This window comes from Dromaius novaehollandiae, chromosome 6 (genome assembly GCF_036370855.1).
Source record: "Dromaius novaehollandiae isolate bDroNov1 chromosome 6, bDroNov1.hap1, whole genome shotgun sequence".
Classification (NCBI taxonomy): domain Eukaryota; kingdom Metazoa; phylum Chordata; class Aves; order Casuariiformes; family Dromaiidae; genus Dromaius; species Dromaius novaehollandiae.
In genome coordinates, this window is record NC_088103.1 from 48,920,208 (window position 1) to 48,945,935 (window position 25,728).

The 25,728-nt window shown below is 53.0% G+C and overlaps 3 protein-coding genes across 15 annotated transcripts in view; 2 read left to right on the top strand and 1 right to left on the bottom strand.

The window, feature by feature from the left end:
- Nucleotides 1-2,197, top strand: part of JAKMIP3 (Janus kinase and microtubule interacting protein 3) — a 120,948-nt gene extending 118,751 nt beyond the window's left edge. For all 8 annotated transcript variants that reach the window (XM_064514413.1, XM_026115893.2, XM_064514417.1 and 5 more), the window contains one exon: nucleotides 271-2,197. The gene's annotated coding sequence lies outside the window, so the exon portion shown is untranslated. The remainder of the gene's footprint in view (nucleotides 1-270) is intronic.
- A 522-nt stretch (nucleotides 2,198-2,719) lies between these two features.
- Nucleotides 2,720-14,788, top strand: DPYSL4 (dihydropyrimidinase like 4). 3 transcript variants are annotated; one of them, XM_064514421.1, is made up of 14 exons: nucleotides 2,720-3,040; nucleotides 4,519-4,607; nucleotides 4,710-4,894; nucleotides 4,970-5,134; nucleotides 5,909-5,970; nucleotides 6,061-6,141; nucleotides 7,688-7,756; nucleotides 7,877-7,997; nucleotides 9,224-9,380; nucleotides 9,670-9,811; nucleotides 10,579-10,749; nucleotides 11,893-12,072; nucleotides 13,838-14,009; nucleotides 14,300-14,788. In XM_064514421.1, the coding sequence occupies exons 1-14, from the start codon at nucleotides 2,735-2,737 to the stop codon at nucleotides 14,389-14,391; spliced, it is 1,992 nt and encodes a 663-aa protein (XP_064370491.1). In that variant the 5' UTR covers nucleotides 2,720-2,734; the 3' UTR covers nucleotides 14,392-14,788. The 3 variants fall into 3 exon arrangements, with proteins under 3 accessions (XP_064370491.1, XP_064370492.1, XP_064370493.1); XM_064514423.1 differs by lacking the exon at nucleotides 2,720-3,040 and adding an exon at nucleotides 3,189-3,280; XM_064514422.1 differs by lacking the exon at nucleotides 13,838-14,009.
- Nucleotides 14,789-15,772: 984 nt separating this feature from the next.
- The window catches only part of STK32C (serine/threonine kinase 32C), a 108,588-nt gene continuing 98,632 nt past the window's right edge, over nucleotides 15,773-25,728 (bottom strand). For all 4 annotated transcript variants that reach the window (XM_026115891.2, XM_026115892.2, XM_064514424.1 and 1 more), the window contains 7 exons: nucleotides 25,361-25,450; nucleotides 24,806-24,909; nucleotides 24,590-24,706; nucleotides 21,690-21,815; nucleotides 21,407-21,538; nucleotides 18,870-18,937; nucleotides 15,773-18,450 (listed from right to left, as the gene is read on the bottom strand). In XM_026115891.2, the coding sequence (XP_025971676.1) occupies nucleotides 18,312-18,450; nucleotides 18,870-18,937; nucleotides 21,407-21,538; nucleotides 21,690-21,815; nucleotides 24,590-24,706; nucleotides 24,806-24,909; nucleotides 25,361-25,450 (776 nt within the window). In that variant the 3' untranslated portion in view covers nucleotides 15,773-18,311. The remainder of the gene's footprint in view (nucleotides 18,451-18,869; nucleotides 18,938-21,406; nucleotides 21,539-21,689; nucleotides 21,816-24,589; nucleotides 24,707-24,805; nucleotides 24,910-25,360; nucleotides 25,451-25,728) is intronic.

Here is a 25,728-nt window from a genome sequence, read left to right on the forward strand (position 1 = left end):
CTGAGGACGATTAGGGGAGCATTGGTCAGGAAAAATGAACTATAGAACGTATGGCAGAGCCTACAGCAAACAGTACATTTTGCATTCAATACATTATCTTTTCAGAGAAAAACAGCAATTGTGTAAGTCTGCTCTAACTGCACATTTCCTTGAGAGCTATCTAACGCGATCTACCAAATCCCAGGAAACAGAAATGCTTGGGACTAAAAATCACGCGCTGGAGAGAGAATCTCATTCGTAATTAATCCTTATGTTCATCTCATTCTGCAGGTATCTGCACCGCTTCCAAATCTGTGCTGATTTTACAAACGAAGCTGAGAAGAAAATCCCTTAGCACCGAAATTCTGTAAAATCCTCCGGATATTTGTACCTCCACTGTTCGCTTTAAACTGGACACAGTAAACAGCGAAGGGAGATCAGCGACCAGGATGTAAGAGAATGATTTGCTCCTAAAATTGTTATATTTGTACTGAAGCAGTATGATAAAACATTTTAAGTCAAAGGTTATGGATTTTGATATCAGCATAGGACTATATTATGAAAGTAACTTAACTAATTCCAGTTCTACCAGATAGAAATACCAATACTGGGATTACCTAGATGAGCTAAATTTTTAGTTTTGCACTTCATGCTTACGATATTGTCAAACCCTCAATGTCCCTTTTGAGTTCCACCAAAATACTTAAGGTCTCACGACACTTTATGTACTTGGAACAACAGCAGACAACAGCGTTCCCATCCCCAGGCTACGGAGTGGCTGAGCTGCTCCGGAGAAGCGGTCGGATGGAAATCCCGTGGCCGCGCTGTGCCGGCATCTGTGAAAATGCCTTAACTTCAATGCCCGGACACACAGCCCTGGTGTTCCAGGTGAGCACCGGAGTCCGGCGCTGCTGCGGCGTGAGCGCGCGCGACCCTGGCTGCGCTGGCCAGGACTGCGGAGGGTGAAGACTACTGCGTTTAACGTAGCTCGGAGACAGTTCTTCTTTTGTTCGCTCAGGCCACGCTTTGCATGTTGTGTATATACGTCTAGACAGTTCAGTTGTGTTTCCCCATTAATTAGTCTTTCTTTATCACCAGTTTTTTTTAATAAAAAGCTAACTAACTGTACAGGACAGATAAGTATGTAAATAAGTGATTATGCTTATGTATATGTTAATATTTATATGTAAAACGATATGTACATAGGAAAGAAAAATGGCTCAAAGAATGTTTTAGAAAACGTTTCTTTCTTATGAATGCACAGACAGAAAAGTTGCATAAATGTGCTGCTTAATTTAACCATTTTTCACTCGGTTTTCGGTCACTTTTGAGCTTGATCCTAGCGATTTTTTTGCACGTGGAGCAGTGCGTGTCGCTCCGTGCGGTGGCTGCACGGGGCAGGACCCAGCCGGGGGAGGGAGCTGCCCTTCGCCCGCGGCGTTGGAGCTCCCCTGCGTCCCGGCACGGCGGGGTCCGGCGCGGCTCCGCGAAACAGGAGCGCCAAGACCACGGGGTTTTTGGTTCCGTCTAAACTAGAATCCACTCGGATGCAGCTCACCCCGCCGGCGGCTGCACGTCGCCTACTTCAGGCCTGCGCTTGCTGTTCAAGCTGTCGAAGGACTGTGGCTATTCGTGTCCTCCTCGAGCAGTGTCTGCAGCCTCCAGCGTACCCGTGAGTGCCTTACACAGCTTGAGAACAAAAACGCTTGTAGATAGGGAAAAATAACCCTGGAGTCGCTCCGGGGGGACGGATCCAGCCAGCTCGCGTCCCCAGCGCCGCCGCAAACCCTCGCAGCGGGCGGTGTGGGTTAGCACGGGAATGGATTTAGTTTAGACTCAGGAAACCGCGTTGTGAATATCTGCATTGAACCACGTATGTAAGTGTTGTACGTTTTATAAAAAGGAGCGACTGTACATTTATGCAAAACAGAAACAGGAGGAAGCGTCCCCCCCCCCGCCGGCGTGCGGTGACTGTTGTGTCCCCGGTGTAACCTCTCGCCAACCCTGTCCGAGTCCGTCGCGTCTGGGTCAGTGCTGCGGCGGCAGCGGACGGGCCTGAAGCGGGGCCGCGTGTCGAGCAATTACAAAGTTTTACACATATTTTTGTATCGTGATTCATATGATATATATATATATATATCAAGAGCCTTTCTATTCATTTGTAAAATACATAAAGTATTGTAAACTTTTAATAAAAAGAACTGTTTTAAAGCTTCAACATGGACAAAGTGCTTTGTTTCCCCGGGTTGCGGAGAGGAAGCCTTCGATCCGCTATAGGAACTTTGCTGATAGGTTTTATAGCGCAGCGTTTTTTATCGGTGAGGCTCTGCCTCAATAACTGATTATATCACGGATAAAAGCTATTCCTGTGAACGCGTTCACCTCCTGTCGGCCTGAATATGAAATTCCCTCATTTCTTGATGGTTTCGGGCCCCGTGGGACCAAACCGGTCTGAAACCCACCGGAGTCAGCGGGGAGTTTTTGCTCCTCTGGAACAACCCCCGGGTGAGCGGTGCCGGTCCCGGCTGCGAGGGGACCCGGCTGCGAGGGGACCCGGCTGCGAGGAGACCCCGCCGCAGCCCCCGGGGCACCGCGCTGCCGCTCGGCCCAGCGCGGGGGGGGGCGCGGCCGGCGGGGGGGGGCGGAGCGGGGCGGAGCGGCGCGGCCGGAGCCGGGAGCCGCCGGGAGCCCCGGCCCCGAGGTGCCCCGACGTGTCGCGGTCGCGGGTGTCGCGGTCGCGGGTGTCGCGGTCGCGATGGCGGCGCGGCGGGGGGGGGCGCTGCCCGCCTGCTTCGCTTCGCTGGGCGCCGGCAGCCCGCGGCCGCGGCAGAAGCGCGGCGGGATGTTCTGCAGCGTCGCCGACGCCTTCGACAGCAAAACCCTGGACCTGGCCTCGCTGCGCCGCCGCCCCGACGGCAGCCGCGGCGACCGGGATCCCAGCCCGGCTCCCGCTCCCGCCCCGGCCCCGGCTCCCAGCGCGGCCCCGGCCCCCGACGCGGCCGCGCCGCCCCCCCGCTCCCCGGGCGCCGCCGCCGGGGACCGGCGCGGGGGCTGCGGGCAGGTAGGACGGGGCGGACGGGGGTCCCGGCCCGCGGGCGGCACCTCGCGGCAGCCGCCCCCGCTGCCCGGAGCTGCCGCCGGGGGAAGCGGGGGGGGGGGGCGCGGGGCTGCAGCGCGCCGGCGCCGTCGGGAGCGCGGCCGGGGCCGGGGGAGCCGCCGCGCACCCGCAGCGCGGACACGGAGCGGGGGGAGCCGCGGGCGCGGAGCGGCGATGGCGCTGGCGGGCGGGAGCGGCGGCACGGTGAGGCCGGGGGGCCCGGGGGGGCGGGGGGGTCCGGGCGGGCAGAGACAAAGGGCCGCAACGCGGCCGCCCGACGCGCCCCTCGGCCCCGGTGCTGCTCCCTGCAAAGCGCGGTGCTTTCCGCGGGGTCGCGCGTGGGGCCCGGCGACCCGGGGGCTCTTGGGGGGCTGAAAGCGCCCGAGCTGCCCGCCCGGACGGGCTCGGGGGTCCCCGGGGTCCTTGTTGGGACCCGCCGGCTGCTGCGGGCCGGGCGTCGCGCTCAACGCGAGCAACATCTCGAGGATGCTCCTCACCGGCGGACACTTGCGGGTTTTGGTGGGCGAAGTGGCTACCAGGTCTGGAAAGTGGCCACTGACTTGTAAAGAGATGCGACACCCCCCCCCCCCCCCCCCGCCCCCGAGCCGGGCTTTGTGCGGCGTCTGCAGCGCGCGATGCTTTGTCTGCCGCGGTCCCGCGGCGCGGACGACCCTCCATGGCAGGAGGCCGGTGCCGGGCTCGGGGGCCGCTGGCTCGGTAACGGGGCTGGAAGGGGCCCGGGGCCATGAGCGGCCGCAGCCAGGTCTCCCCGGTCCCGGGGTCCGCGTCGCCTGGCACGCGTGCACCTCCCCTGCTCCGAGAGGAGGGGGGTCCCTGGGGCTCTACCTGCCCCCACAGGACCGTGAAAAACTCGTTAGGGAACAGCGATAATTTAGCAGGTCGATACGATGCACCTAAAAGCGGCCAGAGCAGAGCGGGTGGAGGCATCACCTCCGTGGCTGAGCCGCACAGCGTTGGCTTGCGGAGCGTCTCACACCGCAGAGACACGGACGGGTCCCTGCATCGGCCAAGGTTCGGGGGGGGGCTGCTCTCGGGGGTGGCTCGTGCACCTTCAGCAAAAACCACCCCCATAGCCCCTGCTTGGCGCAAGAGCCGTCAGCAGCAACTGCTCCGAGACCGGGGCGGTCGGTGGCGACGGAGCCGTCCGCGTCCCGCGCGGCCTCTGCGCTTGCGGGCTGGTGCCGTGCTGCGCGGGAAAGCGCTCTTCGGCACCGCGGGACCCGTGTGCCTCCTCGGTGAAAATGTTACGGGTTTTTTTTGCAAAATACACTTGGGCTGCGATATAGTTTGGATGTTACTCAACTTTGATGGTTAAAGTGCAAAATACCACGTCCTAGGCTTAATGAAAGCTCCTAGCGAGTAACGTAGCATCTAAATAGGGTAATCTTGAAGAGAAAAAAATAGCATTTTTTTCCCGTTAGAGTGACCGGCTTCTAATCAAGGGAGGGAAAATTGTCAACGACGATCAGTCATTTTATGCAGACATCTTTGTGGAAGACGGCTTGATAAAGTGAGTTAGAAGTTCGTGTTTCGTGATGTCGTTTCCGTGCATGGTGCGGTGTCGTCTGGCGTGGCCGAGGCTCCTCTCCTCCTTTTCTCCTTGTCGTTGCAGGCAGATCGGGGAGAAGCTGCTCGTGCCCGGCGGGACGCGGGCCGTGGACGCCCACGGGCTGCTGGTGGTGCCGGGGGGGCTGGACGCCCACACGCGCCTGGGGGCCCCCGCGGCGGGGCCGGCCCCGGCCGACGGCTTCCTGCAGGGCACCGCGGCGGCGCTGGCCGGGGGCACCACCACGATCAGTAAGGGGCCGCGGCGCGCCGGAGCGGGTGACGCCGCGGGTGACGCCGCGGGTGACGCCGCGCCTGTTCCCGCAGTCGACCACGTGCTGCCGGCGGCGGGGGCCACGCTGCGGGACGCCTTCGAGCGCTGGCGGGAGCTCGCCGACGGACAGGCCTGCTGCGACTACGCGCTGCACCTCGACCTGCCGCGCTGGCACGAGAGCCTCGCCGAGGAGCTGCAGGCCCTCGTCAAGGACAAGGGTACGGCCAGCCGCCCGCCACCAAAAACCTTGAAGATAAGGCAAAATGAAACCAAGCGCCCATGCACTCTGGGGTAGAGTAAGCTGTTTTAGCAGGTTTGCTCCTCCGCAGGAATCCCCTTATCCGATGGGGGATGTGGCAAACGCCCAGGACCGTTCCCCGTCGGTCCTGGTGGGACCTGCCCATCTTTTGTCACCAGGGGCATCTGCGATGGGTCGATGCCCCAACCTGCCTTGCAGTGCGGGGCGCAGCTGCCCTCACCTTGGGCAATTAAAGCCCAGCGATAAAAGGAAATTATTGTGGAAGCTCAGGGCAACAGTAGCAGGCTCCCTGAGTCCGCCTCCCCCACCGACTGCAGCGTAGTTAGGTAAAAAATATTCACCGTCGGGCCTGTGCCGTGGAAATCGGCTTTTCATGGCGATTTCGCTGGTGCCTGCGGTTGCTGTGCATCCCGAGGAGTCTGTGTGCCGTGAATTAATGCATTTCATTAATGCTTCGTTTTTATGTTTGGAGCTAGTCTGCTTGCAGACAGGCTGATACAGAGCTCGCGACTCCAGGGTAATTGAGAGGCTTGCAAGCAAGGGCTTAATCCCTCAATTAGCACAGCAATTTGCAGCGAATTCCCTATTAAAATGCGGGGCGGCTGCAGTAACGCGGTGGCTCTGCAAAGCTTAAACCACGTGTTTCTCGCGTGTCCATCCCCGTGGAATACAGGTTGTTTGCAAAACCCCGGGTTGGATTTCCCCCCGACCCCGTGTGATTTTCCGGTTCTAGGTGTGAACTCCTTCCTGGTGTTCATGGCCTACAAGGACAAACTCCAGTGCACCGACGCCCAGGTAAGGCGGCCGGGCGCGGGGCCGCGCGCCCACGTGCTCCGCGTGAGCCGCGACTCGGCTGCTACCGGGCGATCCCGTCTCTCCTGGCAGATGTACGAAATATTCAGCGTTATCCGAGACTTAGGAGCCATCGCCCAAGTGCATGCTGAGAACGGGGACATCATTGACGAGGTACAGTGTTTACGTCCGTCTCGGTCAAGGGTGGCCGGAGGATCTTGGCTGAAGGCAGGACGCCGATTTTGGCAGACGGGCTCTAGGCTCTGCTGGGCGGTGGCGCGGAGCCAGCGCACCTTCGCGGTCGTTTTCTGCTGCAAATTCGGTAGAGGTTGGTCCACCTCAGTGCTCTGAAGAGCATCGGCGTGCGCTTGGCGAGGGGTTGAGTCAACCCCAACCACATCGGCCCTGGGTGCCTGCCCCATGCCCGGCCCCCCGCGCGCCCGGGAGCTGCTCCGCTGCGCCGTGGGACGGCCGAGCCGGGGGGCAGAGGGCCGGCTGCAAACCCCGGGTGCAGGCCGAGCCCGCAGGGGCCCGAGCTGCCGATGGCCCGCGTGCGCCCGCTCTCCAGCACGGCAGCGCTGCAGGGATTATCCAGTAGGTCGAAGCTGTCAAACTGCCCTAAGTGATGTTTTATCACACTGTTTATCTTTCTCAGAGTTCCCGAGTGTGTTATCTTGAGAATTAGAGCGGTTTGGGTCTTCTGAAATAGCACACAATACGCGTGGCTGTGTGTAGCTCCACAATACCTCCAAAAGTGGCACCTGAGGACTTATTTAGCGTTGCAAGCTTTACTCATGTTCATTATTTTTTACCTTGAGAAAGGAAAATGTTAACTATATACTGGAAATAGATGACACGAAGTAGAATTAGACTCGCAATTCGTTTTAGGTCATGGTCACTTAACTGGCCAGTGTTGTGCGCGTAAGGAGTTTAAAACGAAAGTAAATCCCAGCCCTCCAAATAGGTTTATTGAATGGGTTTATGCGAACAAACAGGATACAGGACACTAATCCCGCCCCGGCTCCTATGTGGCGAGCCTCTTCCTTCGCCGGCTGTGGGGCGTAACGTGCTCCCCGGCGGCTCCGGGAGCGTTTCTCCAGGCTGCCGGCACGGGGACGCCGGAGCCCGAGGACGGACTCCGAGGCGGCTGCGGAAGGACCGGCAACAAAAGCCCCCCCAGAGCACAATCCTCCCCGGCCTGCGAGATCAGGGCTGTGGCGTTACATGATAAATGGACAGACCGAAGGAAGGGTGGGAAAACAGCGTGACTCGTGCAGGGCCGCACTTGCGAGTGGGAGGTGCGAGATCTCGCAGCCCCTGGAGGCGTCGAGGGCAGAGCAGTTCTTCCGCTGACGCAGCCGCTCCGCCTTAGCTGCCTGCTCCAGAGCGTGTCCCAGGTGCAGCGGCTAGCGACTCGGGAAGAGCATACTCCGTGTCATCCTTCGTGCTTAATGTCTTCCAAGTCGAGCAGCTCTACGTTGTCAGACCGCTAGTGCAGTCTGTGCTAGGTGCCAGCGTAAGGCCGGTCTCAATTTTCGCTCTTGCAGCGTTGCTGGAGGGCTTTACAGAGCATCGTAGGTATAAATGGCGTTTCGGGGTAGCGCTCGTGGATTTCGGCCATCCTGCAGGTGCGTCTGAACAAGGAGTTTCGTGTCCCACGTCGTCGCAGACAGGCCGTTCGTGTTACTAACGCTTCTTTCCTTCACCTCCGTCCGCTCAGGAGCAGAAGAGGCTGCTGGAGCTGGGGATTACGGGGCCGGAAGGGCACGTGCTCAGCCGTCCGGAGGAGGTAACCCTTGGCTGCTTCCAGCAGCAACGTTCGGCGCGGGAGACCAGCCTCTGCGCAGGGCTCTTGGCCTCCGAAAGCGACGTCCCAAGGCGCTGTCTGCTTCTCTTCTTGCTTCCCCAGGTCGAAGCGGAGGCCGTGTACCGGGCCGTCACCATAGCGAAACAAGCCAATTGCCCCCTGTATGTCACGAAAATAATGAGCAAAGGTGCCGCGGACGTGTTAGCTCAGGCAAAGAGAAAAGGTAACGCGCTGCGCCGGGTTTGCACGCCCGCGTCCTCCCACGTCGGAAGGATGATAAAGCCGTGGTGGAGGCTGGTGTTGGCGGAGTAGAGCAGAGCTCAGCCGCTCTGAAATGACCTCAGAAGTTGTTCTGAGGAGTTTTGTTTGCAGTTTTGATACCTGCATGGCAGCAGACCCAGCAGGGAAAAGGGGAAGTTCAGGCTTCACTTCCAGTCGCTTGTTGTGACCTAAATGAAAACTGGAAGTGCAACAAACTCCAAAATGCGGAGGGGGAGGAATTAGAAATATTCCTCCGGGGAAACGAGGTAGGATACAACGCTTGGAGACAGGTCGCGGTCCACATCGGTCCCAAATCAGCGTCGTCCCACTGGAGAGACTCTGGTTGTACCGGATTTACCTGATGCTCCTTTCGGCTGTGAAAGCACCGAATGCTTAAAGCTACCAGATTTTGCAAGAAAGCCGTCACATAACATATTAGGGCCGCAAGGACAGTTAAGGGACGGAGCATCCCCCGTACGAGCAGGGGCTGGGCGAGCTGGGGCTGCTCAGCCCGGCGGAGGGCGGTGCAGGGGAATCGCTTCAGTGCGCGCAAGTACCCGGTGGGGATGTAGCGAGGATGAAACCCGACAGGGCGAGAGGTGGTCGGGACGTGCTGAAACGCAGGAAATTCCCTCTGAATGTAGGAAAACCGCTTTTTTACTGTGAGGGTGACTGAGCACTGGAGCAGGTTGCCCGGAGAGGCTGTGCAGTCTCCATCCTTGGAGATACTCAACGCCGACTGGACACGGTCCTGGACAACCTGCTCCAGCTGCCCTGCTTGGGCAGGGCTGGGACCAGAGCATCTCCAGAGGTCCTGCCGGCCTCGACCGTCCTGTGGGTCTGCAATACAGCGGTCGCGTTTACGAAGCAGTCTGCATGGCATGTAAAGTCTCTAACGCTTTTGAGCATTTTGGTGTCAAGTTGAGCGCGTAACTGTTTCTAGATGTAAATGTGTGTTTTGCCTAAGGAGAAAATAGACGGATTGAGAAACTTGTTTTGGCAACAGTGATCTGAGCCAGTCCGAGTGACTGGTGTAAATTCAGAGAGCTGAAATACTGAGGCCACTGAAGACGGATGGAACCGGCTTCTCTTGGCCACGCGTAGGGTTTGTCTGTCGTGGGTGACAAGGCGCGTTGGAGGCCGTACCGTGCCGTCACGGCTCCGTTCGTTACTACCGCTGCTCCTCAGGCGCAGTCGTGTTCGGGGAGCCCATCACCGCCAGCCTGGGCACCGACGGGTCGCACTACTGGAGCAAGAACTGGGCCAAGGCCGCCGCCTTCGTCACGTCGCCGCCCATCAGCCCCGACCCCACGACGCCCGACCATCTCACCTCCCTTTTGGCCTGGTAGGTTGGCGCAAGCCCAGAGGCTCCTGCGCGACGTCCCGGGTGTCGAAGGGGTCGGTCAAGCTTGGCTTTAAGATAATGTTAATGGCTGGGTGGTGCACGTATCTCTGGTAGGTTACCTGTCCCGTAAACTAGACCAAGCGCAAAGCCCACGAACCACCCCTCGTCTCCTAGGCAGGGGTGATTTCACCCATGAAAAGCAACAAAAAAATGAGACTTTTTTTGCTGGCGTCCGCGTTAAAGCCGCTGTTAACGTCTTTGTGTCCTTCGACGCGTCCCTCGGCCTCAGCGGGGACCTGCAGGTCGCGGGCAGCGCACACTGCGCCTTCACCACCGCGCAGAAGGCGGTGGGCAAAGACAACTTCGCCCTGATCCCGGAGGGCACGAACGGCGTTGAAGAGCGCATGGCGATAATCTGGGAGAAGTGTGTGGTAGGTGCCGAGATGCGCCTGGGTCCTCGCTCACGTGCGTGCGTGTGTGTGCGAGTACACGTGAGCCGTGCGTGCGTGTTAGGTGGTGTCGAGTTTCTCATTAATGCAGGCAAGAGACTCTCAGCATCATCTTATGTCTTTAACAGCCTTAAAGCTTGATGTTGCATAGACCCCCCCTGCTTTTGGCTTGCTTTATTTCCATATCCTTAACCGCTTTGCAGTGGAAGTACGGGGATACCTACTCCTGCATGGGGAATTGGAGCCTGCTGACAGAAGTCCTGCTTTTCCTAGACCTCAGCTTTCATGGGCTGGGGAAATAAAAATCTCTGTTGTGTTATTTAGGCCACAGGGATAAGGTTCGGCTCCCCCAAATCTTGCTTTTTGCTGAAATTGCAGCCTTGTCTCTGCGTAGTACCTTGCATTGCGTTATTATTCTGTTTGATCTTGCACGTCTTGTCTTGGAGGCCGACTTCCACTCTGGAATAACCGAGCTCCGTAAATAGGTCACGGTGCAAGCTGAGATGGGGGATAGGGAAAAAACCGCCGCCTGCTTTGCGCGCTGCCGACGGGAACCGGTGGCTGCGAGCGCGGCGCTGGGCGCGGGACTTCACGGTGCTGCAGAACCGCCGCGACGGGACAGCCTGATCCCGAGTAGCAATGGGCTGAACAGAGCGACCGGGGGCAATCGCTGCAAAAAGGCAGGCTCGGTTCTGGGGAGAGCCTCGTGCTTCCCCGTACCGAGCCTCTTCCCCCTTCCCGTTTCGCAGGTCTCAGGGAAGATGGACGAGAACGACTTTGTGGCGGTGACCAGCACGAACGCCGCCAAAATCTTCAACTGCTACCCCAGGAAGGGGCGGGTTGCCGTCGGCTCCGACGCCGACTTGGTTTTGTGGAACCCCAAGGCGACGAAGATCATCTCAGCCAAAACCCACAATTCGGTAAAACAGTTTTCAAATTATCTTCTTTGAGCTGATTTTACAGTCCGAGGATGGTAGTGAAACAGTGCATTTCTCCAGACCAGAGAGGGATTAGATCGTGCACCGGGAGATGAATAGCGAGGATAAAATGGTGAAGGACCTTGCGTTTCAGTCTTTAAAACCGAGGCAATTACAGCATCCTTTGGGTCCTGTAAAACTGGAGCTTTCTGGAGGGGCAGGACCGCAACCGAGGGGCAGGAGAGCAGAGGTGGTACCCGGCTGTTGCACTCACTGCAGGGTGGTTTGATGTGCTCGCTGCGGGCTAGGAAAACACCTCTTTATAGAGCGATTCACATGCTTCTTTTAATGGTACATTAGCCATGGTTTTCCAGGTCAATGACATCCCCAAACTGGTTTCCAACAGGACCCTCAGACATAAAGCTGTGGTTGAAAGTTAGGGGTGCTTTCAAGGTAGTATCAGTAATGTGAGCGCTGATTTAAATTAGGGTAGAAACTTTTTCTGAAAAATGTATTTTTAATTGAAGAAAATCATTATTGTGATTGAAATATTCAATTGCTTTGTATTAAAAATGGACACAGATTTGTTTCATCAGTCCAGAAAATGCACTTTTGCTCTTTGGAAACACAGCATTTTTTTCGCTGCAAAGGTTGCTTTTGAAACGTTTGTTTTTTGGAAAAGGTTGTTAGCGATAGTAAAGGGAAGATTTGGAAAAAAAGGCATGATTTTGCCTTTCCTATGTCATTCCCATTTTCATTTTCCTTTTGGTAGAAGGCTTGCAGTATCTCAGAAGAAAAATACAAGAACTTCTGTGACCCAGTGGGGAATTTGAGCAAAGCTCCCGGGAGCTTTGAGATCACAAATTGGTCACTTATAGTAAAAATTTAGCTTGCTTCAGGAATGCCATGTCTTTTGGGCATGTAGTGTATGTTTTGAGTATTTAGCTGATCCATTCCAGTTTGCTTTGGCTCATCCAATTAGGAGAACTTTACTATTTCAGAAATACAGGGTGAAGAAGGGACAACTAATTGTGCAAGAGGAGCAACGTGCAAAACCGCGCGTGTGCGGGGGCTGCAGCTGGATAAGCTGTGACCTTCCTTTCTTAACTCTTGAACGTATTTAATATTCTGGCCCTTTCTCCCCAGACCGTGGAGTACAACATATTCGAAGGCCTCGAATGCCACGGGGCCCCCAGCGTGGTCATTAGCCAGGGCAGGGTCGTCCTGGAAGACGGGAGCCTCTTCGTCACCCCGGGCTCCGGCCGCTTCATTCCTAGGAAGACGTTCCCGGATTTTGTTTATAAAAGAATAAAGGCGAGAAACAGGGTAAGGCGAACTTTTTATTTGCAACCATCCTGTATTTTTCTGCAGTCTCTCCGCGTTATTTTACTGCAGCCGCCGTTGCGTTCGGCGCCCAGAGCGCTGCGAGCGAAGAGGCGAGCGGAGCCCCCCAGAAACAAGGATATTGCCTGTCTTGCTTCTTTTTAGGCCCTGGAAATTTGTGATGTTGTCACATTGCTTCGGTGTACGGCCTGGCACTTTAATCACCACCACCTATTGCTTTTGAATAGGCAAATCCTCACTTAATTAGCGCTAAAGTAAAAGCCAGACGCATCGTGTTCACACACACGCACCATGCAGGCGCACCCCCCCCTTCCCTTTTCCCTGTGAATTTTAGACGTTTTCATCACACACATTGCAGATCAGCACAGACCAAAAATCACCAACCCCAGATCACCCGTAAGCGCGTGTTGTGGCCGGGTTGCAGCCGGGTTATCTGTGAAAACAGCAACTCTGTGCTGTTTTCCAGCAGAAGGGAAGGAGTTGGCTAAATACAAACTCTGATGCAGAGGGGCTGCAGGTTGCTCGTCTCCCAGGTAAATGAGAATTGAGTGCCAGCCCCGGCAGCCCCTGATTTAAGTTGATTTCCCTGGGCAGGCACATTTGGCACTTTGCAAACAGCCAGGCAATCTGCCCGTCCTTCCCTTGATCCGCGAATTTACAGGAGCTTCGGGAAAAAGCTAGGGTCAGGAGGAGCGCTGAAAAATACTGGAACGAGTATGTTCTTCAGAGCGTAGTCTGCATGATGAAGATGTGCAGCTCATGCAATTTTTAGTTTGAAAGCCAGCACTTCTTTTCTTCTGAGCAACTCCCTTCTGGCCTTCTTGGGGTTACCCGACGGCTTTCAGACCCTAAAGCCCATTTAGGTGGCCTAAGGCAGGGAGGCACCAGGGGATGGTCCACGCTGGGGGATGGAGATCTGGGTGGCTCCGGGTGGCAGTGGCCCCCAGGACAGTCCAGGTGCCCACGGGGGCACGAGCGGGAGAGCCCGGCCTGATGGCATCTTCGGCGAGGGGCCGAGTACGGGCCGGCAGAGCAGGTCTGTGCAGCCGCGCCGGGTCCTGCCTGGCCACCGGCTCCATCCTGCCCAGAGTCTCTTCTGATCTGATCCTTTAAATCATAGCAGAGCTGTTCTTGTTCTGCAAGTTCCCTCCAGAATATTCCCAAGATGGAGAACACATAGGACCAACATGATCTGCTGTCTGCTTAAAGTACTGGTCTTGCATAATTTATACTTGAAAAACGTAAGTAGTGTGTAGATTAGTTTTAGTTTACAAATGGATCTTAGAATGTGTGGAAGATACCTAATGCTTAAAGACTATCACTGTATTCATAAACATCTATTTAAAAGCCCTACGACAGAAGTAATCTTTGCTTGAGTTTGTAAAAATGTAAAACTTGGTCAATAAATTAATCATTGTGATTGCATTTAAATACTAATTTCATTAGGGGATGCAAACTGCTGAAGCAGACGGTAAATAAGCAAAAAGAAAAAAAAAACACAACCTTTTATTAGTTACCGTTTCTCAAACCAAGATTTCAGCATTTTGCAACAGTCAGAACATAGGCTAGCCTGGGTTTTCAGAGAAACAAACACAGAAAGTCTGGGATTTCTTGCATACAACGAGGGTTTGCAAGAGGCGCAGTGGCATTCTCACCCCTTGGTCGCGTCCCAGCCTGCTGCCGAGGAGCCGCGCGCAGCGGCACCCGAAACGCGGCTGCTCACCGCCTGCCCCTTGCTTTGCCCCAGCTGGCCGAAGTCCACGGCGTGCCCCGAGGCCTCTACGACGGGCCGGTCCACGACGTGGCGGTGGCGGCGAAGGCGGTGGCCCCCGCGCCCGCCGCGAGAGCAGCCCCCGGCGCCGGCAAAGCCCAGGCGCCCGCCGTGCGCAACCTGCACCAGTCGGGCTTCAGCCTCTCCGGTAAGCTGCTGCGGCTGGGCACTCGTGCGGCTGTCCTGAAACGGAAGATTATGAAGTTACGGGACAGCCGTTTGTAACGTTGCCCAGAGCAATTAAAAAAGCAGGTTGAGGCAACCCAGGTTGTCCCAAGCCGCGCTGCAATAAGGCGATGTGCAACGTGCATTGCACATAGCAGTGTTTTGCAACAAGCAGTATTTTGCAAAACATTTTGCCAAGTATTTTGCAAAGCATTTTGCCAAGTATTGTGCAACTCGTGCGCCTCAGCCTCTGCTCTGCTCCGCTCTCCGCAGGCTCGCAGGCGGACGACCACGTGGCCCGGCGCACGGCGCAGAAGATCATCGCCCCGCCGGGCGGGCGCTCCAACATCACCTCCCTGTCGTAGCGGCCCCCGGAGCCGCCCGACCCTCCTCGTTAGCCAAAATAGCTGAAACTGCCCCAGACGTAGCGCTCCCCGCCGGCACCCGCCCTTTCCCACCCCAGTAGCTGCTGGGACGTCGTCGGTGTCTGCATGTGACCGCCCAGACGTAGGCGTTGGCGTGGGCTGAGCCCTGCTGCCGCGTAACCCCTACTATAAACGTCATTGCAGCCTCTTTTTACGACAGCCCCTTTTTCTTACACCCTCTTTTGTAACGGTTATTACAACCGGTTTGTTACACTTAAAGCTGTGTACAGCAAAGGCAGACGTAGGTGCCACCACAGACCTGTGCATGGACCTCTGACCCAGCGACTCCCTCCTGGTCCTTCTCCATGGCTTTCAATAAAGTTTGCTGGAAAACGTAGAGGTGGTCGATGAATCTTAATCCGGTTTTGTGTTTTCCTTGTTTGGTTGGTTTTTTTTTATGCATGATGGTTTGTAAAAACGATTCATGAATTTTGTTTCTAGACTCCTTTATTAATTAATAATAATCGGTAACTCATTACTAAACTCATTATTAATTTTTATTTTTAAAAATTTGGGTTTTTTTTCCATTTTTCTGTCCCGCAAAGGACATTATGCAGAAAGCCCAAGTAAGGCTGACGTATTTGTATGCCTCGTTACTTTATTTTTTTATGTCAGGAAGAGCCTTTGTAGATGCTTCCTATAGTGAAATAAAGCAAGCTACAACATTATGCCCCAAACAGTCATAAATAATTGCAAGTATTCAAGCGAGATGAAAGAGGAACACCCGACACCTCCTGAAGTTCCCCGGGGCCTTTTTTCTGGATCTCTAAAATTCAGAGCGGCCCAGTAAAACGCTGGAAGGCCGGGAGACCCAGCGCGACGCCCGGGAACCCCCGGGCATCCCTGCGACGGGATCGGACGTGGACGTCGCGGCGTGGCTGCTCCTCTCCCAGCGGCGGTCAGGGCGATGCAGGGTACCGCTGCCGCGAGCCGAAAGCCCTCGGGTCGCAGCACGGCTTCTGACGTGTCCGGGCTGCACGAGCTAAAACAGACATGAAAGCTATTCGCCATACCAACCTGCACATTAAACGGCTACAAAATGCTGTTGGTGATAATGTCCACAGAGCTGCTGTCAGCAAAATGCAGTATACGCACGGCACAGCATTGCACTGCACGGCACAGCATCGAGCCCAGCATCGAGCCCAGCACAGCAGCCTCGTGCTGTGTTCTGGCTGCTGCACCAACTGCCCTAACTTGGATGCTAAGCAACCGCGGTCTGCCGTGGGTAAACAAGAAATGTAATTACGGCGCAAACTTCTTACAAGATTCAGTGTTTTGGTTTTCTTCCCAGAGATCAATAACCCAGAAACGACTACAAACGTTTGGCAATGTTAAAAATACACATTTATTACTCCACATATGCAATGGCTTCTCGCGGTATCTGCAAAAACACAAATCTGCTGTCATAACTTAAATCTCCTCCTGGGACATGGTAGTATTTTCTCATGCAATAAAAACTACAGAAATGTATTAACATAAAGTACAAAGATATACTTTACATGTCTGATTTCCACCGAAATAATTTTTTAAAATAGCCCACCAAGGCATCAGGATTTCAGCACGGTCCAATGGCAAGTTCACGTTATAGGTGTCTTTGCTATTATTTGACTACTTTTACTCTCTTTTTTGGCAAGGTATAAACTAATAGAGAATTGGCATCAAAAGAAACATTAGGGCCCGATCTGGCATTTCTTTTCTAGGCAAAATCCCCAGTGAAGTCTGCAGAATTCAATGGGAACATTTAAAAATATACAAGTTTCCAAAACTGTGTAATACAACGGAGATAAGAAAACACCTCCTGGGAAGGGACCCAAGGAGGGTAACCCACAGACGGGACGGCAGAGACGTTTCACGGCAGGTCACGCAGCACCCTGTATAAACCCGTCATACAAAAAATACACATATTTAACTATTTATACGCAGAAAAATACCGTATTGTGGTCCTCGCGGAGGTGTCAACCGGAGCCAGCTACCGACACGCTTCCAGCTCTGCGTTACGGGGTTTTGCAGCAGTAGGATTTCAAGACTTCACCACGAGTTTTGCTTGTACCTGGAGCTGAATCCGGCTCTAAAGCCAGGGGATAGTCGAGGAACGGTGCAGACTTATGTGTTTTTAGCAGAAGCCGAAGCTACCAGTGTGGCCAAGGGGCAACCCGGCCACGCAGGGAGGCCCTACGGCAGGGCTGGAAGGGCCCCACACATCACGACCCATCACGGCCTTTTAGCAATGAAGCAAATGTACCTATGTCTTACAATTTTCCCTTTTAGTCACTCTTTTCTTGTGATTTCTCCTCCAGGGACTATGCACAAATAGGCACCAATAAAGCCTACCCCCCCCCGTGGGTATCAGGGAAGTCTATCTGCATGCATTACTTATGGGTGAAAACGCGTACTTAAATTATATTGCACTCGCGGTGTCCCTAATGCACACCACAGCGATCCTCAGCGTTACGACGTGCCATTTGTTCTCGCTGATTAAGAGTTAGGAATAGATTTATGCGAGGCAGGACCCGTTTTCCAAATCACGCGTCCCCGGGGAATATGTGGGGCGTTTCAGCAGCTCTTTCCGGGCCGCCACCTGAACGCTGCTTTTGCGGATTTCAGTGAAAACGGGGTTCTGCACAATTTCAGCCACTTACTAACTTCCACATAAAACTGTGGAAAATAGATGCGCTGTATGTTTTCCCGTATAAAATGGTTTTATACTGGTTATGCCTTTTTGCCTCACTAATGGGAACTGAAAACACAGCAAGATTTGCCCTGAAAGAGGGAGCATCTGTTAAAAACATTTCCTACCCATTTTCGCCTTACGAATATAGAGTAAGGACACAAACCCAGCAACCTCCTTAACGTCTGGTAGCAAACGGATTTGGATAGTTTCGAAGCGAATACAGTTATAATCAAACCTATGAGCGTCACAGCAGCTGTATGGTATAACAGAACCAGGGGCTCGTTTTTAGCAATCGGAACCGAAAGCCACTATACAGCAGGTTAAGCAACCAATATTGTAGAGGCTCGTTGAAGCAGTAAGAAAGGCAATATTCACAGCTGGGACAAAGTTCAAAAGAGATCTCCTGTCTTATTAAGAAGTTAAAACAGGTGTTGGTAAACTATACACAGTGCTTTCACTTTGCATTTAAAATAAAGTAAATCGAAGGGTGAAATAAGGTTCCCCTCTCCTCCGAACTGAGCAGCATTTTAAGGCCACCCGCTTTGCTTTCGGAAAGTCTGAATATGTGATAACTCGCGTCCTCCTAACCTGAGCAAAGAAACAGAGCAATCCCATCCGTTTGCACAGCTCCTTGCGAGTCATGGAAACCGTGTGAAGAAAGCAAGTATTTCGAATGCATTTTACACGTTGGTTACACCGTTAGGCATTTCCCAGCCCAGGGGGGCCCCGGGAGCGGGCGAGGAAGCGTCGCTCTGCTCTGAGCTGGGAAAGCAGCTCTGAGCCGTCACCAGCGAGGAGGTCGGGGCGGGGGGGTCCCGACGCCGCGCGACCAGACCAGAGCCACCCGCTCAGCCTCTCCCCACGCCTGCAGCTCCGTGCTCATGTCATTGTATGAAAACCACGTCCAGGCCAGCAACCTGACGCTAAAAAAGGACAAGGAAAGGAATGGGTCTACGTCCTCCCACGAGTTGCATAGCAAGTATCTTTACTCCCGGCAGGAACCCAGTGTGCACAACTGGCGGCCCATTAAGCCCACGAGCGCAGTTCTTTAAGAACTATCTGTTTGCTACAGCTTCGCAAGACGGGGGTGTCAGTCCTCCAGGCGTGCTCGGGTACCGCCGCGCGACTCGGCGCATCCCGGGAAAGCGAGTCCCCGCGAGATGCGCCGGCCCGCGTCCTCGCCGCAGCCCTAGCTGCTGCCCGCGGAGGAGCAGACGGAGCTGCACATGTTCAGATTGGAGTTCTCGGACTCGGCCTCCGTCTCGGCTTCGTCCGTGGTTTCGGGAGGAGACACGGACTCGCTCGTCTGCTCCTGGCTCTTCTTTAACCTGCGCGGAACAGAGGAACGACGCATTGCACAGCTTCCCCAAAGCAAAACACGGCTAGACCTAGGTAAATGCGATGCGTGTTTCCAGACGGGTAAAACCCCCACACGGTACGTAAAAAGATCATTACAAGGGCTGAAACGTGAGTGAAACTCCCCAAAATGTACTGAAGCCCTCCACAAGTATTTTAAATCCCGCAAGTTTCCCACAAGTGTAGCACATTTTGTTTAAGTGCAGTAGTTAATAATCCTTTTCCGTAAGGATTCCCTTTTACACAGCTGCAGCACCTGGGTGCACCCAGCTCGCCCAGCCGAGACCAGGCATCCAAAATTAAGCCCCTGGTGAGCCCAGCAGCAGCACTCGGCTTCTTAGTGTAGTCGGGAAAAAGAATCTTTCTGTCCCAAAATACCCCCCACACTCACTTCTCTCTGTTAAAAATGACGAAATCTTGCTGGATAGCTTCAAGGCATTCTTGCAGATAGTCATTTTCCTGTTGAGGAAAAAAAAAAATGTGCATAAGAAGTGAAGTCCTATTTGCATGTCGTTGCTTCCCTGCAGCATCCCAGCGCTTAAATCTGCATGCGCAGACTGTGCTCAGCCACCAGCGACTTCAGCCTAAACAGACGAGGAAAATAGCACAGCTTGATTGCTCTCACGTCGTTTATTGGTGGTTTGTTTCATTTGCGGCGTGCACAGCTTTCCATCTCACACAAACAACATATTTAGCTGTAGAGTCTGTTTGCATAAGCACTATCTGCAAGCCTGCACACTTAAATTCTTGAAGGGATAATGCACAAACCTGCCAGCCTGTCCCGTGGGTGGGACTGACCGCTGCTCTGCGGCTCTTCGCGTGCCAGCCCTCGCGAGAAAACGCCGACGTGCAAGCAGTTTGTGTCTTCCGACTTTTCCCTTTCTTTTATTTTCTGTATCACATCCACCTACACGTGGAGACCTCACAAAGTCAGACACCGTGCCTGCACCGTGCCTGCACAGCTGGCAGAGGTTCCCCGCTCCCGCACTCCTGTACATGCAGATTTTCTCACCGCTTTCCTCCCGACCTGCCAAACAGCTGCTCTTGCCTTAGTGCCGTGCCCCTCCTCGATGCAGACATCGCCTATACGCAGTCGCCCACGCTCGTACGCTTTCCACAGCTCCTTCTGCACCTCTGTGGAGCCCCTTCTCCACCCAAGGAGCCCCTTCTGCACCTCCGTGGAGCTCCTTCTGCACCTCCGTGGAGCTCCTTCTCCACCCAAGGAGCTCCTTCTCCACCCAAGGAGCCCCTTCTGCACCTCCGTGGAGCCCCTTCTGCACCTCCTTCTGCACCCAAGGAGCTCCTTCTCCACCCGCGGAGCTCCTTCTGCACCTCCTTCTGCACCCAAGGAGCTCCTTCTCCACCCGCGGAGCTCCTTCTCCACCTCCTTCTGCACCCAAGGAGCTCCTTCTGCACCCAAGGAGCTCCTTCTCCACCCGCGGAGCTCCTTCTCCACCCAAGGAGCTCCTTCTCCATCCAAGGAGCTCCTTCTCCACCTCCGCGGAGCTCCTTCTCCACCCGAGGAGCTCCTTCTGCACCTCCGTGGAGCTCCTTCTCCACCCGAGGAGCTCCTTCTGCACCTCCGTGGAGCTCCTTCTGCACCAGCCACCCTGTCCGACCCCGGACTCCTGCCCCTCTCGGGTGCAGGGCAACACGTCCACCCCTCAAAAGCCCCGAGAACTGCACAAAATGGATGGCTAAAAAATACCTAGTCGTGCTGGAAATCATGCTGTACGTCTTGGCATACAAAGTGCCTTTAACCATCTTGGCAGCAAAACCCCTGAGAGTTATGTTCAAGTTTGCTTATTCTGACTTTTTCCCCGGCTTCCCGATTCAGGCTCCAGCCTTTTACAGTAAGTCTCATCGATTGCAGCATTAGCTACCGCCGAAGACAGAAGTGATCCATCGCCGCTCATCGCGGCAGACAGCAAGCCAGCAAAGCCTAGCAGATAATTCCTGCTGCTTCCCAGCTAAGGCACAGTCTCATTCTCACTGGAGGGGGGAAAATCTCGTTCCCTTATTTTGGGGCTTGCATAGCTAAGCGAGGCAGGGAGTACCGAAGCGGGTGTTTAGGCATAGCAAATATTCCCTCCCGTAGGCCTACCCTGAACATCAGTTTTGTCTGCAAATACCCCTCACGAAATACCGAGTTTTCTCCAAGAGTAAATACCTGCCCTGCCTCATAACGAGACGGTTTTATTCCAGGGACGTGTGTGTTCTGCAAAACTGAGATTACTGCATCCGTCCTCCTCGTGACATAAAAGCGCCAGATTTCCACAGCAAAGACAAATGCATCCTACCTCCAGCCCCATTTCCCAAATAACGGGTTCTCTCCAGAAAGTACCTGCGTCTTCACTCCCTTCAAGCCCAAATATTAATTTCCTCAGTCAACACACAGAGAATTCAGAGTCCATCTCAAACTAATCTGAGAGTCCTACAGAACTGAACAGGCTTATACAGATGTGAAACTAAGGTGACAGGAAAAAAAAAAAGGAAATAAAAAAAAAAAGGACTCAACTCCCCCAAAATGAGGACTGACTGATGGGATGTTTCTGCGTGGCCATCATCCAGCGCTTGGAGAAGGTACTACGACACAACCCCATCCCCAGCTACCAGAGAAACGGGCTAGTCCTCCCAGGAACATCGTCACCGTTTGGGCTATTTATGTATTTATTCAAGCTTTTCTCTTGACCAGTGTGTGCCTGGATCTCTCTTTCTCTCCTTTCATGTCACAAAGCATAGCTTAGTGTGAAAGAGATTTACCAAACTTATGTAAGACGAACATTTGGTTGTCAGGATGATCCCATTTGGCAAATGTTTTCATTAAAACAAATCTGCACGGGAAGTCATCGCCACAGCAACCACCCACCCCCAAGCTCAGCACCTCCGCTCTTCCTTGCACTGGGTGTTTCTGCAGAACGCACTTACGGATTGGGAACTGTCTTTGCTGTTATCCCTCGACTTGTTCTTCGCAAGCCTCTTCTTCTTTTTATGCAGGGGTCTTGACTCCAGGATCATCTCCTCCAGCTCAAAGGTAGGGTCGCAGTGCAGGCGGCCTTTCTGTTGGGGAACAAAGACATCACGGGTGGATTTTGGCCATGTAAGAGATTCTCTCTTTCAACAACACATTCAGAAATTACTCCCAAGTCGGGAAGCCGCTGCTGAAGGTAAGTTAATCTTACGCAGCAAACCGAGGCGCTCCTTTACTCACATTCGGGACAAAGCCCGGCTCCACCTTCTTCTCGCAGACATCGCTCCAGATCACGCCTGATAAGTAAGCCGAAGCTTGGACGTCAGCGAGGCAGGAGAAACGATGCTCGGGGTTCACCGTCAGCAGCTGAAACGACAAGCGATCCCGCAAGGCTTGAGCGAGAAAGCGAACAGAGGATCATTCCCACTGTTAAACACACTCACATCGTTCAGCAATACAGCAGAGATGCACTCGTGGGAAACACGTAAGCACCCCATAAAAAGAATGAGGAAATGTCCTGAAGGTTGACGAGCCCAACGCTTGGAAATTGGGGACGGTGCGAACTCCGACGAGCATCACTTCGCCTCCTCCTGCGCCTACTTGGGATGCACAGTCTTCCACGGCGTAGCCACACACGGTCGGTCTGTCCTTCGGCCCCTCCTCATTCAAGGATAAACACGGGGGCAGACATTGCATATTGTAGTGTTGCCTCGCTGTGGACCCTGCTCTTTTGTAAAACCATTACTTTCCTCAGAGGCTCATCATTTCAGTATCAAGCTTCACAAGTCCTGTTTTCAAAACACTGCTGTGAAATGGGAGGATGTTACTCCGTTCAGCACACACAGAAAAATAACTCAGACTGATCTCTCAGCTTGGCTGCTCAACTGAGACACCGACTGGACGGCAGACCTGATCTTTCAAAGATTTCGGCACTGTGCACCACGTTATATGTTCAAAGCACGGCTGCCACTGATTTTAACTACTGCTTTTAGGACTGTTTTAGGTATCTCTAAGAAGGAATTCACACACGGCTTCCAGAAAATTGTGCGATTAGCATGCAACTGTGAAAAACTGAAGCTTGATTGATATCAATTTTGCAGCATGTTTACAGACCCCTCCTGCGTTTTCCTTGCTCCCAGCGCACGATGCTGCTGGCTCGTGAGCCACCGCGGCCCTGGCGCTGCTTCCAGAAGTGCCGCTCTCCCACCGGTCGCTCCCCGTCCCACGTTTGTGCGGCTGGCTATAAAGTCTTGAACTTGTGGGTATGGAGCTGCATCCCGCCGTTTCTGCAAGACTGTTTCTTGCAGTTTTTCAAGAACACCTAGAATTTTAATCCAGCCTCCCCAGCTCCCTTCTGGGCATTTGCAAATTTAATGAGTAGCATCTTTGGGCTGATGGGCGACGCAGAGCAACAGCCCTACAGAACGCCCACCTAGGACGGCCTCTTTCCCTTAAAAAAACGACAGTTTAGTCCTAAGCAGGGTAATTACGGATGGTTATAGCCTTTCTGCAGAAAATCAAATCAGCCTTCAGTATTTCTCCAACGCCCACGGTGACCATCCTAGAAGAACGCAACGTGCATCCACTGCCCCAGTTTGGTGAACGTATTCAGAGTCTAATGAAAATCCAACCTGTGGAAGTCTGTGAGCTAAAGCAAGCCAATGTGTGGTGGCATCCTGCTCACAGAAATCAAAACGCAATACTCCTGACAGCAGCGCAGTGAAGCAAAACCACCCTGATATCAACGCCTCACCATGGCAATACTAATTACTTGATAATCTGTTGGGAGTAAGAAATGTTCCTTCGCGCTTTTTGCTTTGCTGGGCAACAGACCCACTGTCGGCTGTGGCATGCAGCAGTCTTTCACGAGTAACAGCATCGCTCCCCTTTTGATGCTTTTCCAGTTTGTGCTACGTAAAAACAGGTCTCATCCCCTTCTGGTGCATTACAGAGTCTAAACACGCTACACAAAGACAGCAAAAATTGCCACTATCCAGTCCCCAAAACCTCCGTACGACCCCCTGTAAAGCGCTCTTGAGATATGTTCAGCTCCAGGTAAAATTATCTCTATTAGCAACTACTGTCTGGACGAACTTTTAAGGTATTTTTTTCCCTGCATAAAGTTATCTTCACCTTTAAAGGTGTATTATAAACATACATACACATGTACATACAATTGGGCAATCCTCAGCAGGGAAGACTGCACCGTGGCACCCCAGAAGGAGAAATCCCCGTGATTCTGGAGACCAGGAAGGGTCTTCCCAGCCTCGGGTGGTTACGGATGTGTCTCTGACTGACACTTGATTTCCAGACGGTCCTTCCAGCAGCCCGTATTCCCCGCTCAACCCTGCAGAGGGCATCGCCATCTCGCTGAATACTTCTCATCGCAGTAATAACCAACAACGCTGCTGCTCATTAACATGAAACCTAATGATGTGAATTGTCCACCCGACATTAACTTATACTGTAGTCACTTATTTGCTGTCAGCACCATGCATAGCTTTTTATAGCATATTGATCAGCTACTTTCCCGAGTTTTCAAGCAAGCAAAAGCTAACCTGCTCCTACAGCAAGTCAAGAACTTTCTACCTGTAACAATAAAATTAAAGCAACAGACTGCCCCATATAGGCATACATATATATCACATAAATATACATATAAAAATACACACAAACATATATATCTCACAGACATTTCTAATAACTAAATACACCTGAATCAGGTTCTTCAGTCTTGCAGAAGCGAAGAGGAGGCAGTTAAGGCAGCAGGGTCAGCAGACACTGACATACCTCACACTGCTATTTCAGTTATCACTGTTGCCTTTTAAAGTTGTGGAGATCATACGCTTAGATGTTAACTGGACACAATTCTAGGCTACGTAAGAATTTGACTGTTACACCCAAATCAGCCTTTTTCTTTGATTGCTACCAAACATAGTGCATTTTATGACAGAGATAAGCCATCGAGCAAAACACAAGTTGCACAGACTAATTTGTGCTTAAGGCTGAATGAAGGCGTAAAGAATAAGTCCTATTTCAATGTTTCTGTATTTATTATTAATACCATGAAAAGTGTCTCATTAGTCCTGCAAGCACTGTGGCTTAGGCACAATTTAAGCCATGCCCAAAAGGCTATTTACCTTTCTTAGCAGAGCGACCATTTCCTTCGACCACGCAGACGAGTACTGGACGCTCACAGTACTGAAGAGCTGAACTAAGGACTCTACCGGGTTATTGGAGTGGATATCATACGGCCTCTGGGAAAACACAGAAATAGGAAAAGAGATTTAGTTTTCTCTCCGAAGTTCACTAAGAAAGGACGGTTGTAGAAAATCGGCCAGCACAAGACACCTCACCCATCCTCGAAGAAGTTCGTAGGCCATAATTCCCAAGGACCACCAATCGACCTCAAAGGAGTAACCCGTCCCTCCGTTCATAAACGAATGGAAAATCTCTGGGGCTAAACGGAAAGAACAAAAATACAGTGATTTATTCACAGACTGCTGTTTCTTCCTCTTTCAATCGCCTAAGTCACTGTGTGAATGTTATCATTATTTCATTATATATCATTATACCGGAGCGCCTCGGGAGCCCTCACCCTGCCTGAAGGGCAGGAGAAACCCGGCAGCTGCCCGGGGAAGGACCAAGCCCCAGTTCAACACGGCCAGCGAGGAGACAGGGAGAGGAAGGCAGGCAAACACGACACGATCACGAGTGATCTTCGGAGAGCAATTCATTCACTTCGAGAGTTTCATTTTTAGAATAATTCGGTTCTGCTGAATGACTTGGTGCATGCATTAACGTGTGACATTAATCCCGTTCCTCGTGACAGACAGGGATCGTAAGCTGGCACGCAGGCAGCGTTCTCTGAACGTAAAGCAGAAACGTAACGAGCAGCTGTGATTTCTTACCCATGTATGGCTTGGTTCCAGCCAATGCAGTTGCTCTTTCACCATCCCTAATTATTGTTGCAATATTAAAATCTGTTAAATGTGCATGACCTTAAATAAAGACAGATTTCAAGAAGGAATTAATAGCAGAACAAACAGTTGCAATGCAGAGTTAGAATACAACATTTTTCAAAAGCATTTGCTATCAGACAGAGTAGCACAGGTGCAGGCAGCTCAGAACCGAGATCCCACTAAATAGCCCTAACAGACCCTAAAATTTTCGCCAGATCTCAGGCCTGTCAGATGGAAAACGTTTAAACGGTAGCTAGCTTTGTTTCTTCATTTTCAAATCGAACTTGGAGCTTTGCATTTTGAATAGTGGCCATTTA